The sequence below is a fragment of the Coccinella septempunctata genome, chromosome 4, assembly GCF_907165205.1.
Source record: "Coccinella septempunctata chromosome 4, icCocSept1.1, whole genome shotgun sequence".
NCBI classification, from domain to species: domain Eukaryota; kingdom Metazoa; phylum Arthropoda; class Insecta; order Coleoptera; family Coccinellidae; genus Coccinella; species Coccinella septempunctata.
Genome location: NC_058192.1, coordinates 11,341,286 through 11,357,645, shown reverse-complemented (window position 1 = coordinate 11,357,645; position 16,360 = coordinate 11,341,286). Strand labels below are relative to the sequence as shown.

General features: G+C 34.8%; 1 protein-coding gene across 1 annotated transcript; it reads left to right on the top strand.

Moving 5' to 3' along the window:
• Positions 1–13,640: 13,640 nt before the first annotated feature.
• Positions 13,641–15,450, top strand: LOC123311539. The gene is made up of 2 exons (XM_044895571.1): positions 13,641–13,851; positions 13,919–15,450. Exons 1-2 carry the CDS (start codon positions 13,739–13,741, stop codon positions 14,919–14,921), a joined length of 1,116 nt encoding a protein of 371 aa, XP_044751506.1. The 5' UTR covers positions 13,641–13,738; the 3' UTR covers positions 14,922–15,450.
• The last annotated feature ends 910 nt before the right edge of the window (positions 15,451–16,360 follow it).

The following is a 16,360-nucleotide window of genomic DNA, read 5'->3' as shown; positions in this document are numbered from 1 at the left end:
GCATAATTTAGGCGCGCGGTCGGAGAATGGACATCGCCCGAGCTCAATCAATACCTCAGATCCAGGACTACATTACGGCCTGAGGCTCTTGCCGCTTTTGCCTTTCCGAGACCACTAGTCCGGTAATACGAGTTGTTTCTGAAAACGTGAAAACTAATACGAATTTGAATTTGTACGGATTACCCTGATAAATTATGCCTGCGGTATCCATCTCGTGGAAGTTTATTCTGTATTCTTGTTCATCATTTCCAATGAACTAGCATCAGGAAAAACTCATACCCTTCTTGTTTGATTTGTTGGAACGAGTAAATGTAGAGCTACCTACAGAGTATCCTCATTTTGGAGGTTTCTGGTACTTCCAGACTAGTTAGGTGAAAACGTTGAGAGGAGTCCTGTGCTCGGTTTTCTTGAAATGTCCATTGGTGGAAGCCGTTTCAGGATATCTTTATTTGTTTCGAAGTATAACCAAATTTTTATATTTTGTTGATTTCGAAAATACGCCATAGCTTTTCGAGAATTTCTGAGAACCATATGAACTTTCTACAGGCACTTTTCCACTGGGAATATGAAACTTCTGGTACTAGAGGTTAGTACCAGAAACAGCCAAAATCAAGCCATTTGGGATATCCTGTGTACAGGGTGGGCAAAATTCGTTGTCTACTGAGGGGATCTCGAGAACTATTGCAGCAAGAAGAAAAGGGATGACACATTCGCCAGCTCTTTTTTCTTGACTAATCCAAATCTGAAAAAAAGAATCGGCCTATCATTTTTCGATTTCGAGTTATAAACAAAAATTGAGATTTTGACGATTCCGAAAAGTTCTCATAACTTTTTTGTCTTTGAAGTTACAGATATGAAACTTGAACCTTCTTAGGCACTTTCATACGTAGAATCTACTTTCAAAAGATTTTTTTCCAATTCAAAAATAACAAATTAAATAAAAGTTTGCATTTAAAGAAATGAAGATTACCTAATGATTCGAAATGAAAAAATGTTTTGAGCTCATCAGTGGGTTCTACGTAAAAAAGTGCCTGTTCAAGTTTCAGATTTGTAACTTCAAAGACAAAAAAATTATGAGAACTTTACGAAATTGTCAACGAAGTATCGTAGGAGGCTGCGGATTTCAACATTCTTTGTTTCTCCGAAAATGAGCTCGGAAATGTGTTATCCGTTTTCTTCTAGCTGCTATAGTTCTCGAGATCCTCTCAGTAGACAACGAATTTTGCCCACCCTGTACATTCTGTTAGTAAAGGGACGAATTGATAATTCAAAAGACGACTTGAGTTTTTAAGCCTTCCGTCAGATGGCAGGGCTAGTTCGCCGATGGAATATAAAGTATTATATCAAGAAAATTTTGTTGTTGATGGAGTAGGGGAAATATTTCATTCACAGTGTGACAGAACCTCACCTTGTTTCTGTTATATAGTCTCTTGGTCGGTTTATTTATTCTTACAGACTGATTGGTTTCGTATGCCACTTCTTGGGATTGTAACGAAAAGTTACCGTACTTATTTCAATCTTCTCTCAATTGATCTCTCGGTCCCTTTTTATAAATACTCATTCACCTTCTGTATTCTTCCGAGTCATAGTCCACTAGTCTCCTCCTAAAAACTTCTCTGCTTGCCTCTTCATAAATTCGGTGATATTTTTCCACCTCTATAAACCTAAAAACTCAAGGAGAATCTGTTTCACATCCTAGCAGCTTGTTTTCTGTATATCTGGATTCTTTTAAAAAAGCTCTTTGTCGTGAATCTCCATACATGTGTTCCATAGATCAGAAAGGGTTTTGCAGTGTCTTTGATTGTTTTCATTTTCAATATTTCCCATACCTTTTGCCTCTTTCTACCAATTAATGGATATATGAACTTATGAAGTTAGTGGAATTAATGGCTCGAGTCTATTTATTGCTGCCTTGGTTTTGTTGATAACTTACTCAATATATGCCTCTTTTAGGTCAGTCCTTTGACAAAGGGTAATATCTAAATATTTCGCTCAATTTCTTCTTTATCAACCTCCAGATTAATTGTGGTTCTTGATTTCTCTTTTAATGAAAAGGCCAATACAGGAATGGAGGACAAACTCCTTTTATTGGCTCGGAACGTTTCTGTGGTATAGGAAAATGTATTTACAAGAAAGAGTTTCAGGAGGAGAAAAAACCGACATATAATGACTCTGAAGGGATCATTCGAGTCTGAAGTGCAGTTTTGGGTGGAGGAGAATAAAACTCCAGATATTTCATCTGACAAGAGTTCAATAGACAGAATCATTTAATCGAGATATAGAACATATTTCCGACACTACTATAGCTAGGCTGGAAATTCTATATGGAGTAACTTATATCAGAATTACAAGAAAAGTGGATTTATCGTAAGTCCAGGCATTTGCATCTCATGATACTTTTCAAGGGTGATGGACATTTCACCAGAGAAAAACACTCCAACGTTCAATTTTTGGACCTCCATAATCGAATTCCAATAGACACTCGTACTTCAGATTATTTCCGAATGCAGCAAAAGATGCTGTGCATTACAACGGAAATTCAAACTTCCATTCATCATTTGCCGCTTTCGTGTGAGGTGGGCCTAATGGAATTTGTCCAGCGGTCGTTAAAGTCGCCAAAAAATGGGAGATGTCATTATGATCCTCTTCGGTCGCGGGCGTTATTTGGATTAATGCGGGAGAGGTTTTTCTGTCTCACGGGATGTATTTACGTTTTCTGGGCAATCACATACATTCTCATAACCCGAATGTATTACGAGCTAGGGAAAAAAAAACATAAGGGAAAAACGCCACGTGGACGATTGCACTTTTTTCGAACCTGAAGTTTCTTCGTTCAAATGAAAACTGAGGGTAAGGGAATATCGAATACATGTACACAAATATTAGAAATATTTGAATGAACAAAATGGCGAATGCGCAAAAGCATATTATCCACTCTAAATAATCCATTATTTCTAGACATATCCTGATACTTATAACTCTTAAATTATCGGATGGATTTTTCTTATTGACTAACTCACAAGCGTATAGGAATCTTCAAACTACCCTGCACTTAATATAGACATAGGGGATGTGCAGTTTGACTTCCTGAATTTGCTTGATTGATTCACTGGAATGACCAATGGGTATTACTAAACTATAATTGATGATGGATAAATCCCACAATGAATATGCTAATACTAATACTTGAAAAACATAGTGAATACGTTAGGCAGACATTGAAGAAGAACTGAAAGTTTTTTTTTAATTTTGCATACGTGTTTCTTCGCACAGAATTCAGAGCGGTAAGGCCTAAAGGAATTTTCTTGCATCGGCGTCCTGCTCCCTCTAAGCAGATAGGAAATTTCCACCCTTCCCCTAATCCCGGAAAACACGTTCAGCTGCGTCGTGAAAATTCGGCTCCCTTCCTTTACATATGAATTCATAAGCAAGTGGCCGAGTGTCCATCGTGCAGTGTTAAGACTACATGAGGAACCAGTGCAAGATCGATAAAGCGCCCCCTTCCTCCCCCCCGGCTCGGGCCTCCTCGCTTTACACTTCCCGCAGGACTTTCACTTTCCGTCCGGACCTATCTGGCCATTCTGGACTTTCGACGTTGTACACTAGGCAGCGGCGGAGGGAGCTATGGGGGGTGGAAAATAATTATCTCGGATGGGGTTTCTTTGAATATCGCTAGATAAATTGGGGATGGAACGAAAATTGAAGCCTAGGATCCACAGACTGAAGGCTAGAAGGTTATCTATAACTTTAGGTTGATAGCAGAAAAAATGAAAGTATAATTCCGTTTCTTTGATGTTCTATTAACTCGATAGTTATTCTTATAAGTTCAAAAGCTGCAGACAATTATTTTTAGCCAAACTTCAAACATGAGATCCACATTCTGGCCCTAGACTCATTTAAGACTTGTAGAGTAGGAACACCTTTATAACGGTTGAATATTTTCTGATCTCTTCTTGCCCAAAATCATTTATCATTGAAACCTCATATCCCTCCATAGTTTCACAAAAGTTCAGAAATCTCAGGAAAAAGCTTTCTTGTACGGAAAGAAGGAGAAATTCCTTATTGTTTTTGCACTTAGTTGTTGATTCTTGCCTTAACCACTGTATTTGAGTCCACATGATTGAGGTTTTTCAATATTTCTCTAATATGTTGAATAAAAATTTACTATGATATTAGGTATATTAGGTTCATTCATTACAAGAATCTGTGAGAACTCAGAATCACTCATTACCTTGGAAATTCTGTGAATATCTTTGTTTACAAGAGATTCTGATTAATTGTTTAGTTCCAAGTGTATCACAACTTGGATAAGGTGTCCAAAACTTCTAGTTTTCATTTGTTCATACAATATTATGAAAAATACATTGTTTATAAGTGTTTCGAATTCAAACCTGATATTTAATTCCGTATTTGCCGAAGAATTAATTTGAATTTCGTCCTTTCGAACTGTCTTTGGTTCATCTGAAAGATCTCATTTAGCAAAATATTCGAATTATTCTAGATTTGAATTGATACACATTTAAACAGAATAAGGCGATTAGGACGTTCTGAAAATCCCTATACTATCTCAAGAAAAAAATGTGGGTCATTCTGTTAATTTTGTATAAAACTAAAGATCGAAATGTTGCAAAATGGCGAATGCGCAGGTATGTATGCCTGTATTAGAAATAAAGCTATTATTATTATTAGTTCAATTTATGCCTGTACCGTACCACCAATGCTTGTTGCATTATATTAGTGCTAACAGTTTTCTTCTTCTGTTACTTATTACCACACAATCATTATTTTTAGATGCCCTGTAATTAGTTCAAAATTTTTGGAGTAGAGTAAGGACAACAAATATATTTTTGAGGAGATATTTGGATTTTATTTTCACTAAAAACGAATTCTTCTAGGAATATTTGAAACGTTTTAAACTAAAAGACATAAAGAAGCCTGCCTATAGATCATATGATTTTGGGGAATACATCTTCAAGAATATAGAAGAAAAAATAGCTTTGAAAACGAAAGGTGCCTTAATTTAAGATCCTCTCTTGTCTCCAATAAGGCAAAAGAGAAGAGGAAAAGCCTTTAAACTGAAATAAACGAATATTCCTATTGTATCAATTATAAATTCCATGAATTCCTCATACTTTTATATTTTGTTTTTCTCGTGTTTGTTCAAATGTAGAAAAGTGTTTAAGAGTTGAAGAAATGGCATATTTATTCTGCATTATTCGAAATCATTCAGTCGAATGAATTATTATTTCCATTGTTCAAATATTCAAAAACGAAATAAGTAGATTTCGAACAATTATGTAAGTGGATTCTGAAAACTCTGATCGAGAAACAGAAGGCAAATCTTCTCATATTCACAACGAGTCTATAATTTTGGCCAGCCACTGGTTCCCTCCTCTGAAAAGACAGTGGTGCCCTACAACTCTCTGTGGTGGCTGCGCGCTGAATTGCATATTCAAGTAGCCGGATAGCAGGATTCGCAGGAAGTTATTTCGCTTGTTCGTGATACAAGAAAATTTTCGTCCAGCTTAGATATTCACTATTGCCTGAACGAAAATGACTTTCTATGAAACAATTATTTTTATGCTTGCCAACCTATTCGCATAGGAAAAATCTTTTTTGGCAATGGAAAGAGAGCCACCAATTCTATATTCACAATATTCATTGATTGCTTGACTTGATTGCACAGCTTTTGAAAGGTTTAATGAATTCTAGGAAACATCCTAATTAGGACATCAATTTGAAATGAAAAGTTCGATTTCAATTGAACTTTTATGAATTCATTATTGTGATGGAGATGATTCAATATAATTTTGTATTTGTGTTATTTTCTTTATATAATGGAGTATTTTCACATGAGCTATAGGGCAGGGAGCGGGTGGTTGTAATGGAGCACTTGTTCGATCATGTCTCTTTAAATATTAGTCTAAATGTTTTGCTGTTCATACTGATAGGTAAGTAATTTATTCCTTCTCTGAAGACTCTATTTCCAGTAAGTCACATTCAAGACCTACAACAGTAGTAGTGACGAAAGTAAGACAAGCTCAAGATATCCCAAAAGGGAGTTTCGTTGAGCAATTTATAGTCACAGAACTGAAATTTTTTTTAAGAATTTCTACTTAAAATAAGACTCTTGTGATTATCAATAAACGAGGATATAGCTTAGACTAGCAATTTTCCTCCTTCGGTTGTGTCTATCTTCTTGAACCCGTCTTTGGTTGAGCAATAATTGCTCTGGATGAAAGCTTTCCATTCGGTGACAACTTAACCAAATGCAACTTATTCTTAGGCCCAGTTGTACAGTCCAGGATTAAGCCGATTTCAATCTTAATACCACTTAAGCCTGACAAAATAGAACTGAACTGTTGAAATGAATATAGGATTAACTTAGAACTCGACTTAAACTGTGCTATTGTTTATTTCAGTTGTCTCCAGACTAGATGAAATATTTTTTGTGAGGTTGTATAGGAACACGTTCATATATTTCCTGACAGAACGTTGAATGCAAGGGTTTTAATAACTAGCAACCCCTCCTCCCTCATCCCCATCAGCATCCAGATTCATTACCGGCAATTGAAATCTCGAACACATGCAGATTTCTATTCATCCAGTCCTCCAATCGCCCCCAAGCCACCTCTATCAGTTTTATCCAGGACACCCCCGAGAAAATCATCTATCAAGGCTCCCTCGCTGCGCCACCCTTAATCATATGCAAAAGACAAGAGTTGCCCGGACGAAATGACCAGCGGCCGTAGGCCTCTAAACTTCACAGTTGAGGGGGTTGGTGGGGGCGGATGGGGGAGGGGTGGACGCGGAGAGAACGAAGGGGCTGTAAACTTTCCCTTCTCAAAGATCAATACCTCTACTTTAGTCCGGCGTCCAGTGGATGCTGGCTTATACTTGGACCCGATATCCTCAAGCGAATTCGCCTGTATATGCGAAGCCCTTCATACGGGGGATGTTTCCCGATGTACTTCTGATATTATCTGGGCATCCAGGCCGAGCTTTCATCGTATCTTATTCTTATTACGGAACAACACTTTTTCACTCACTGTTTGTAATCTTAAGTGACTCTCTGAATTGAGGTAAAAGCCAAAACTGCAAGATTTCTGCATGTGCCTACAATAATTTCAGAGAAATTGAAAAGGGCGGAAAATTTTCGAAGGGTTGAAATTTTTCAGGGAATTATCTTGGGCCCTCTTACACAGCAACCCAAAAGTTTTAAAAGGGGTTGGGGAAGTCAGCTTCATTATTAATCGTTTTTTCGGGATTATTTGATAATCAGATCTTCTTTTTCTAAAGATAATACATATACCTTCATTTAAACTAATTAACTGTATTCTGATTTGAAATTTTCATTTTTCAAGTTATAACTCACAAGTTGTATACAAAATTATTCCATTTTGACTAGGATTGAAATGATTACACTTTCCAGAGAATGATCTAATTTATGAAATGTCATGAAAAGTGCTACTTTGGTTGATTATTACTAAGGCATTATTCAATAGATAGCAACAAGAGCCAGATGACGTTTATTCGTTCATATTCATGTTATTTTATTTCACTTGTGAGTTAGAAATTTCATTTCACTGAACACTGAATAGATAAACGTCAACTTACCCTTGTTGCTATGGGTTGAATAATGTCGTCTTTAAAAGTCAAAACGGAATAAAATAATAAATATATCTACTTATCTACTAAATTGTCACTTCCCGGAAAAAAATAGACTAAGATATTGGTATATTTCCAGGTATGAAACCTATTGCCCATCCAATAATTTCTCACCCACACTGGCAATTCCTTTATCGATCTAATATCACACTCAATATATTCGATAACAAACGATCTCATCTTATTGGCACCTCCACAACTTTATTATCCCTTTTTATGGAGGGTTTAAATTTCATTTCTTTCATTTTCCAATGGTATTTACCGACCCTACAGAAATTTCACACCCCCAGGAGAAAATAAAAATTATTCGATAAACTGAGGGTTATATAGTTGAAGATATAATAGAGAAGTTTTTCCTGGGGTTATATGAGAAAAAGAGCATTCAGAATCAAAGTGATCTATACTAGTTTGTCTTAAACAAAAGGATTCTTGGAACAGTTCAACGAATTTATCCGGGATAACACAGGATGCAAAATTGTCTATAGTTTGTATCTGAGCTAATGATTTATCGGATCCTTTTGAACTTTGAAGTTTAGATTTAGATAAAACTAAGCTATAAATATTACTGGTATGACAAGTATGTTTCCATGAAGATTCATAAGCAGCAGAAATGGTTCTCAACGATGACCAGAAAAGGTATTTATATACACACCAATAAACAATTCTATTGCGAGATAGTATAGTTTTTTTGCCAATTCTGTAATGATACCCGTTTGATTTTCCAACGAAATTGAAAGCACCAATAAAGGTTAACCTTAAAAGTGCTCATCAATATTTAACAAGCATTAAACTGAAGTACTTCCGGCAAAAATATATCGGCAATGGGAGAGGTGAAGAATACTGAAATTTTATCGACAATAAACCTTCTATGTATCTGTAAATAAGGGGATCAATGAATCCACCTCAACTTCTTCACTTATTTACTAAGTTACCGTAGAATTGACTCGATGTTGCTAAGGACTGCCATGAAGTTAACCGGCATCATGTCTCATCGGTTTCCGAGGGTCCTGAGGGAGATCCGGCAGGATATTTGTAGCAGGATATCAGGATGAGTGGGAAGATTAACAGGATAATCCCCAGGACTCCAGTGGAAAAGAAAATGATGCATTAGATTCGACTAGTTTAGGGTTATGAATTCCACGTTGTAGGTAGTCATCTGAATGCATATTTTTAATTGATATTCAATTTTAAAGCTTTCTTCAGTTTAATTTTTAAAAGTTATTATCAAATCTGCCGTGAATAGTAGCGATTCTGGTCGTAATACTAATAAAAATAATGTGTGAATACAGAGTTTACCCAATCTTTCATTTTAATGTTTTTTTTTATTGAAACGTTAAAAATTTTGACCTAAAATAATGATAGAGTACTGCCAGTAGTTGTAAGGGATGGCTTTTACCGTGGGTTTCCAACATGATCATTCAAAAATAATGAAGCATAATTAAATTCCATACAAAATACTTATTCCATAAATTTTCAGATTTATGGGAAGTATACCTGGTTTTCCGGTTTTTTTTTCTGTGAATGAACCTGCGTTGGAGTTTAATTCAATAGGAAATCTCCTAGAAGCAGGAGCGCTTCCTAGTGGGATTAACGAGCTCTGCAAAGGTATCTAAAATTCGATACCGTACACTTGTGCTTTCACAGGGTTTTATAGCAACAAATCGCGTTCTGAATAAGTGACTAACACGAACAGTTACCTAAACACACCGGATATTCCAAAATATTGAATTGGAAAAGGTGCTGTGTAATTAGTGGTAATTGTCACGAATTCATCCAGAAGATCTTAACAGCTTGCAATTCGAATTTACTCCTGATTCAAGCTTTGATGAAAGAGTGAGGTTCTTTAAACTTGGGCCATTGGAATTGAATATAAATTCTTCAATTATCCAACTTTCCGATATTTTTATACTTAAAGAATATATGATAGTTAATAACCCTCATTTTAAATTACGTATGTACTCAAATACATTCAATTCTTTCTTTTCACCAGTCATAGGATAATTCATCAATAAATTCTGGAAATACATTCGATGATAGCATTAGACGATAGACGTTCATCTATATCTCATTCATTAGTTATCAATTTCCGAATTGAAACTATTAATTTCCAGCAAAACGGTGATTACCTGGTGTGAGGTTTCACCATTTCATAAAGGACAACGTTTTTCATTAATCCTGAGTGCAACCAAATTGCCAGTTTTTCCAGAATGTCTAATCTAATGATGCTCAATAAAGCATTTGACAAGCCACTGATTGGCAAAATATAATGACTCAATTCTTTTTACTTGGAGTTAATTCGTTAATTGATATACAGGGAGTTTTCTAATTGAATGTTAGGTAATAATCAATAGATTATTATGCAATCTATGAATGACTTTTCTTTCGCTCAATTTTTTACTATTGAGACAGGAAAAACCTCAAAACCCAAAAGTGGTAGAGGATTGTAATTTTGGGGTTGTTATCCTAGCCAATAAACTTTTTGTTGTCAGTCACGAGACATTAGATTCAATTTCGTTCGAACCAAAAAAAATGGGGATCATTTACTAAGACACAAAACAAATGAAATTGTATTTCATCATTAATTGATGGAATATCCAATTTATTCAAAGTAACTCATTATTGTTGTATATAAATAGGAACAATTCTCAGGGAATATTCTTGAATTAATGAAAATATAGCTTAGCTAACTCTAATTACACTACTTTGTTTTTTTCATCCATGACTGGTCTTTCAGATAATTGGTGTTTCAAATATAAAGCCTGAAGAAGCTATACTGTGAAACATTTGTAATTCTCAAACGAAAATATTTTATTTAAGCTGAAGTCAAACTTTTCTGAATGACACTCATTTGTTTGATAAACAATTCACGTACTTATAATTTCATATCAAGAATTAATGACGATTTAAAGATTTCTTTTTAATCCAGGCTCGCGGAAATGTCATCAAAAGTCTATACTGCCAAGGAACGTAAAACATTTTATTCCGTTATAAAATTTCAAGGGAGGATGAGCACGACAGCAAGTTTTATCCAGTAGGAAAAATGTCCCCTTAGAATCTAAAAATTTTCAACAAACCCCCTGAAAATACGAGCAGCTGAATAAATAACGATACTATGAACAAATTCTCCCGACAGATATGATTTATTTTAATAGTTGGCTCGTTCAGAATTAAAAGCCTTCCACGGCTTGGTACCTTAAACTAGGGACATCACAATTAGAGAGCTTTAGACATCCAATTTGCTGGTAATTTTGAAGATTTCTCACAAATTATATCGGACAACTGGCTGCAATTTCCACCTGACTCCCCGTTCATTCAATTCATGAATGCGTTTCTATGAAGCACACGAAACGGAAAATTGTAATATGAATCGGAAAATGTATATTGTTTGTGTTCAACCCGTTTCGTGCATTGCAGGAAATGCCGAATTGAAGAATTTCCTGATTCAAGGATTAACCAACTTTTTTGAATGGTTCTCAGCTGAATATACTTAACTATTTTTCATATAAATCAATAGATCAATTTGGATATTGAATTCAAATTTATTATTCAACATTTTTCGTTTCAGTCTTCTTTCATTACAAGAGTGTGTGGTAACTTTTTGGACACAGATTCTCGAGGAGACTGCTTTCCAGGATTTTTAGAGTCCTCTGTAATTTTCTTTCTTGATAACGAAAAAATTTTAAGAAATATTTTGAAATAAATCAAAAATTTATTAAACCACAATTTTTCTGAAACATCAGTACCATGTTTCGAAGGCAAAATGAGGAAAATTAATTTTCATTGAAAAAATTATAACAAATTTCACGACAAAAAAATATGGCTAATATAAAATTTATGCATCCTATTTAAATTGTTTACAATCTTGTCTTTATTGTGTTGCAAAAAATGTCCGAAGACGGCCCCACATTTTGATAGGTATTCATGTTTAATGTACCTACCCAATAAAAATATTGATAGAACTGATCCATGCAATAAGTGGGTTTTTCATTCTACTATACCAATTGTTTGTTCTGAGTTGGTCAGTGAAGTCAATGAATTCTTCAAATCAAAATCGCTGTCGCTGAAATGACGTGCATGAAATTTTTAAGGTAGAAGATTGCATGCAAGCAACAGACAACATATCAAATTATAACAGGCAACTGGCAGTTAGGCGTGCTGTTTTGGTTGCGTGCTTCGTAATAAGCAGGCGCTTGTACTTTTTGAAACGCTACGCTCGAGTCGCGCGTTGAGTCCGCAGTTGAATGTGCGAAAAATCGGACTAAGCTGTATGAAAATCAGGTGAGGACTGAATGAAAAATCATCTCATATGCACAATGCACCAAAAGCACAGCCTTAACTCACTGACTGACTCCTGGCATCAACGAAAAAGATGCGAATCGAGAGGTTGAAAATTAACTTATTTAAATTAGAAAAAAATATGTGTTTTGTCAAACTTGATGTTTTTATGAGATCAATTCGATTAAATTCCCAGAGAGTGTGAATTAACCCAAAAATTTCTTCACCAATCTAGTTAAGATTTTTGGGAAGCAGAATTTGTTTATTGAAAGGTTTCACCTATGTGTTGCTAGACCATGTTGATGAGAAACTTTTCTGTATTTTTAAGATAGAAGAAATTATGAATTGTTTATCACATTCAGAAAATAATGGAGATCCTTACTTGAAAATGCTTCAGACTAGAAGTATGTTTGAAATGAAAACAGTCATCATATTTTTTCCTTTTCTGAAACAAAAAATCTAAACTTTTTTGCAACCCACTAATTCAAATTAATCACTAAAAACACCTAGATTGCCTAGAATATGAAGTAGAATTCAGTCAAGCATTATATATTTGTTTCTACTGATTCATGTGGCAGTAACTTATAATATCTCAATGGATTTCTATTGACCTAAAAAAGAACACGTCCTTGTGCCCCAAAACTCTAGTTTAAATGAATAAATTATTCTCATATAAAATGAGTTTCATCTGTCAAATAAAACAATAATTATTATCCCTTCTTCTTCACTGGGTAATTGAAGGGTTAAGGAGGATAAGTTTTTACCTCATCAGTCAGGCCAATTCTCAATATGTTCAAACTAAATTTTAAACCCATACACAGGTATTCGAGAGATATATGCATTGCTTGAATACGTTACAATGTCATCTTCAATGTCAGAGAAGGTTAAGTATGAGATTTGGGACTTCTTTTGGTTTTCCCAAAAGTTGAAATGTTAATTAAGATTTATTTACGACTTACCCCCTTTCGACAGATAACAAAGTGTCGACATTTTACGATTGCTAAGCCGTTGGCCTCTGACGGAAGTATTGACAATGGCACAGTACGGATGGTATACAAAGTAATAGACCAGTGTTCCAGTGGGGCAGAAGATTAGAAAAATTTCAAGTCGGTACTTATACGAATGTCAAAAAAGTGAGAGTCATAACTTCTGAGTTTTGAAAGAACTCGAAACTTTCTAGAATTATGTCCGATATTTTTTGGGTAGGACATTTGGATAGCTCTCGAAATGTACTGTCATATTGGTGATTCATTTGTGGGTTTTACTCATTGTATAAGTCATGTATTACTGTTCCATATGAATAAAAAATAAACGACGAGTTTTGATTTTGAGTTCGTGATGTTAATTGGCCGATAAGTACTGAAAAATTAATCCAACGAAATGAATTTACAATAAATGGAAGTTTTACAGATATACAAAATTGAGAGGCGTATAGGATATATTTTTCACGAATTTTTTTAGCCCAAAATAATAAGCATTCGTTCCTAGTAGGTAATAAGTGATCGAAAATAGAATTGTAAAGATTCTGATTGCCATATATTCTATGAAACAGTGAGTTTTTTCTCATCGAACAAAATCTTTTAGACGTTATAAATGCTTTTGTATTTTTGTAACTTGGTACACTTTTTATCAACCATTTATCAGAAAACTGCTTTAACCCCACTCGATGATTGAGATTTACGTCGAATACGAAATTTTCCATTAATGTCAGAAATTCTAAGAATAAGTTGTCATATTCTCTTCACTCCTTCAAAAAAATATTTCAGGAATATGTGACCCTCCATAACTTGGAAGGATGAAAACTTCTCGGTCCATTTTGAATGACAGGACGAAGAAGAAATCTGCTTTTCATAAAATTTGTACGTATGACCATCCAACACCTTACTTCGGAAGTGAAGAACTTAACAGGTTAGGATACATTTAGAAATATCAAGATCTCCATGTATTTTCTTACAATTTCTATCTGTATTTTCAGATATGAATTTAGTCACATAAAAACCCCTCCGCAACAGTTAGTGTTTCACAAGGAAGAAATAAGACCGACTCCCATCTCTCTACCAACACCACCAGCCTCTCCAGAGTTCTGGGGTACATCTTTGCAGAAATGGTATCAGAAAAAACCGCTCTTTACGTTAACCGCCAAGGGTCAAGTTAAGAGACTCGAAAAATATCTCGAGATACAAAAAACATTGGAAATGTGCAAGAGGGAGCACGAATTCCAAGTACACACTGAAAATATGAAGAAAGCCTACTTGGATTTTGAATTCAGGGAGCACCAACCGCTTCTATACGAAGACAAGGATGTTTGTTGTGTATGCCCTTGTAATTCTTCAAGAAGACACGATGTTGATTTCATACCTGTCGACTATATATCATGTTCGCCACCTAATCCGAAACTTTGTATATGTTACGATGAAGACGAGGAAAAGAAGGAAAATAATGAACAATTCCAAGACACCCATAAACCAACCACTACAAGAACATCACCCAATGGAGTCGATAATTTCGAAATCTACCCATCTTTCAGAAAAACTTCCGGTTTTATTGAAGAAGAAAGGATAATCCCAACAAAAATTATAAAAGAGGGCGAAAAAGATCCTGATGATCGAGGGATATACAAAGTTATTGTGAAAAATAAGGAAATACCTCGAATTCCCAGTGCCAGATATGTGATGAAACTTTACGATAATAAGAACTACGAATCAGATGAACAAGTTTACCATATGATTACCGATCAATTGAACGCTTTTCATGGAATGCCAAATAACACAGACGACTTCAAGTCTGGACTATCCAAAATAAACGTAGGTAATATTTCTCTTCCTTTCGATCAAAAGAACAACCGATGTGGAGTAACAAGGAGTCGCTATAGTTCGAAAAGATCTTGTCCTAGTTGCCAATGTTGCCACAGTGCTGAGCTAAAAAAGACGTCTGGTGTTCAAGAAAAATATGACTTTAACGAAAACGAAATACCCTAAACTTAAAATTTTTTTCTCTGATCCTTACAAAAAAATTCATAAATTAGTACTTTTTGTTACCTGCCAATTAGAACCATTTCTCACCTTTAGATTCATAATGAAGGTGATGCCATGCCACCATAGTGAATATTATATCGGAAATTTCATTAATTCTGTTGTAACTAAGAAGCTGTTTCCTCAAAATTTTTATACAGCTGAAAATGTTAATTACGATCCTATTATTGTTAAATACTTTCACAAAACTCAGATGAATGATATTATAAAAGTAAATTCGTAATATTAGAAGCTCTTCCTGGGTAGAACCTATTCCTCCGCCATTTTGTAATACAGGTTGCTAATTTTTAAATTTATTATTATTTTTTCACAGAAACAGAAATATTTTGCAGGACTTTTCTTCAGATTTGATAATCGAAAGTTGAAACAGAAAACAAAGCAAATTTTGCATTTTTGCATATTGTGCCATCTATTATAAAAAGAGCTGTAATTCATGAAATAAAAACTTCTGCTAAAAGCCATCAATTCCAAATATCGGAAATAGGATTTTCTTCATGTTTTATTCCTTGATTTTCAACTCCTGAATGACTTCGTGAATCCAGAAAAAATTTTATTTTATAAAAATGGTATCAAATATAATGGACTCATCTCGAGTATATTGGAAGAGAACCCAGAACAGCCTGAAGTATAGAATTAGTGTATTCATAAATTGTCTAACCACCACGAAAAATTCATTTACATGGGATTCTTCATAATCGTGGAAACAGGCATTTTTCTAATTGAGTCGTACAGAAAACATCTAATTAAATTGTCTTACGACCAATTTCATAATCAAATCCAAAGTCCCTTTAGGCTTCAAGCTTCTTTTAGTGTTATTTGTAGTAGGACTAGTCCCACTAAAAAACGACAGCCAAGTCCCTTTAATAAGCTTCCCTTAGTCCTACTAAAAATGAAACTAAAGGAAACTTGAAGCTTTGAATTATGACACTGGCAGAAAAAGAAGCTCCTTTTTGGAATGGACTTGAAAACTTATTATAAAACAGACTGTTGGTGAATCTGCAAGTTCCAAAACGTCTTTAGTGGAAATTTCAGTGGTGTATACAGTATACCACCTCATGAATGATGAAAAAATACAGACCTATGGTTAATTAAATCGTTAGTAAGATTACTATTCCAATCCATTCCAATCCACACTTGATAGTGATGACATTTAAATTAGTATAAAGTTATAAAGTCAATTAGGAAGGAATTTTGGTAAGAAGAAGTGTCAAGCAGTAGGTTTGTGAGCCAAAGCGTAATTATTGAGTTTGACTGTTAGTTATGTAACAAAATGTTTTAACGCTAACATAGAAAACACTCAAACTATGACTTATTAGAGCAACATTGATTTAATCACAGCCATTTAGCTACAGTCGGCTGTGATCTCATACTCAAATTAGGGGGTA

What these genes read in the sequence shown, in the direction of transcription:
- LOC123311539 (XM_044895571.1), top strand. Translation starts at nt 13,739, where the DNA reads ATGAAAACTTCTCGGTCCATTTTGAATGACAGGACGAAGAAGAAATCT. An exon ending in GGAAGTGAAGAACTTAACAG is followed by an intron (nt 13,852 to 13,918) that starts GTTAGGATACAT and finishes CTGTATTTTCAG; the next exon opens with ATATGAATTTAGTCACATAA.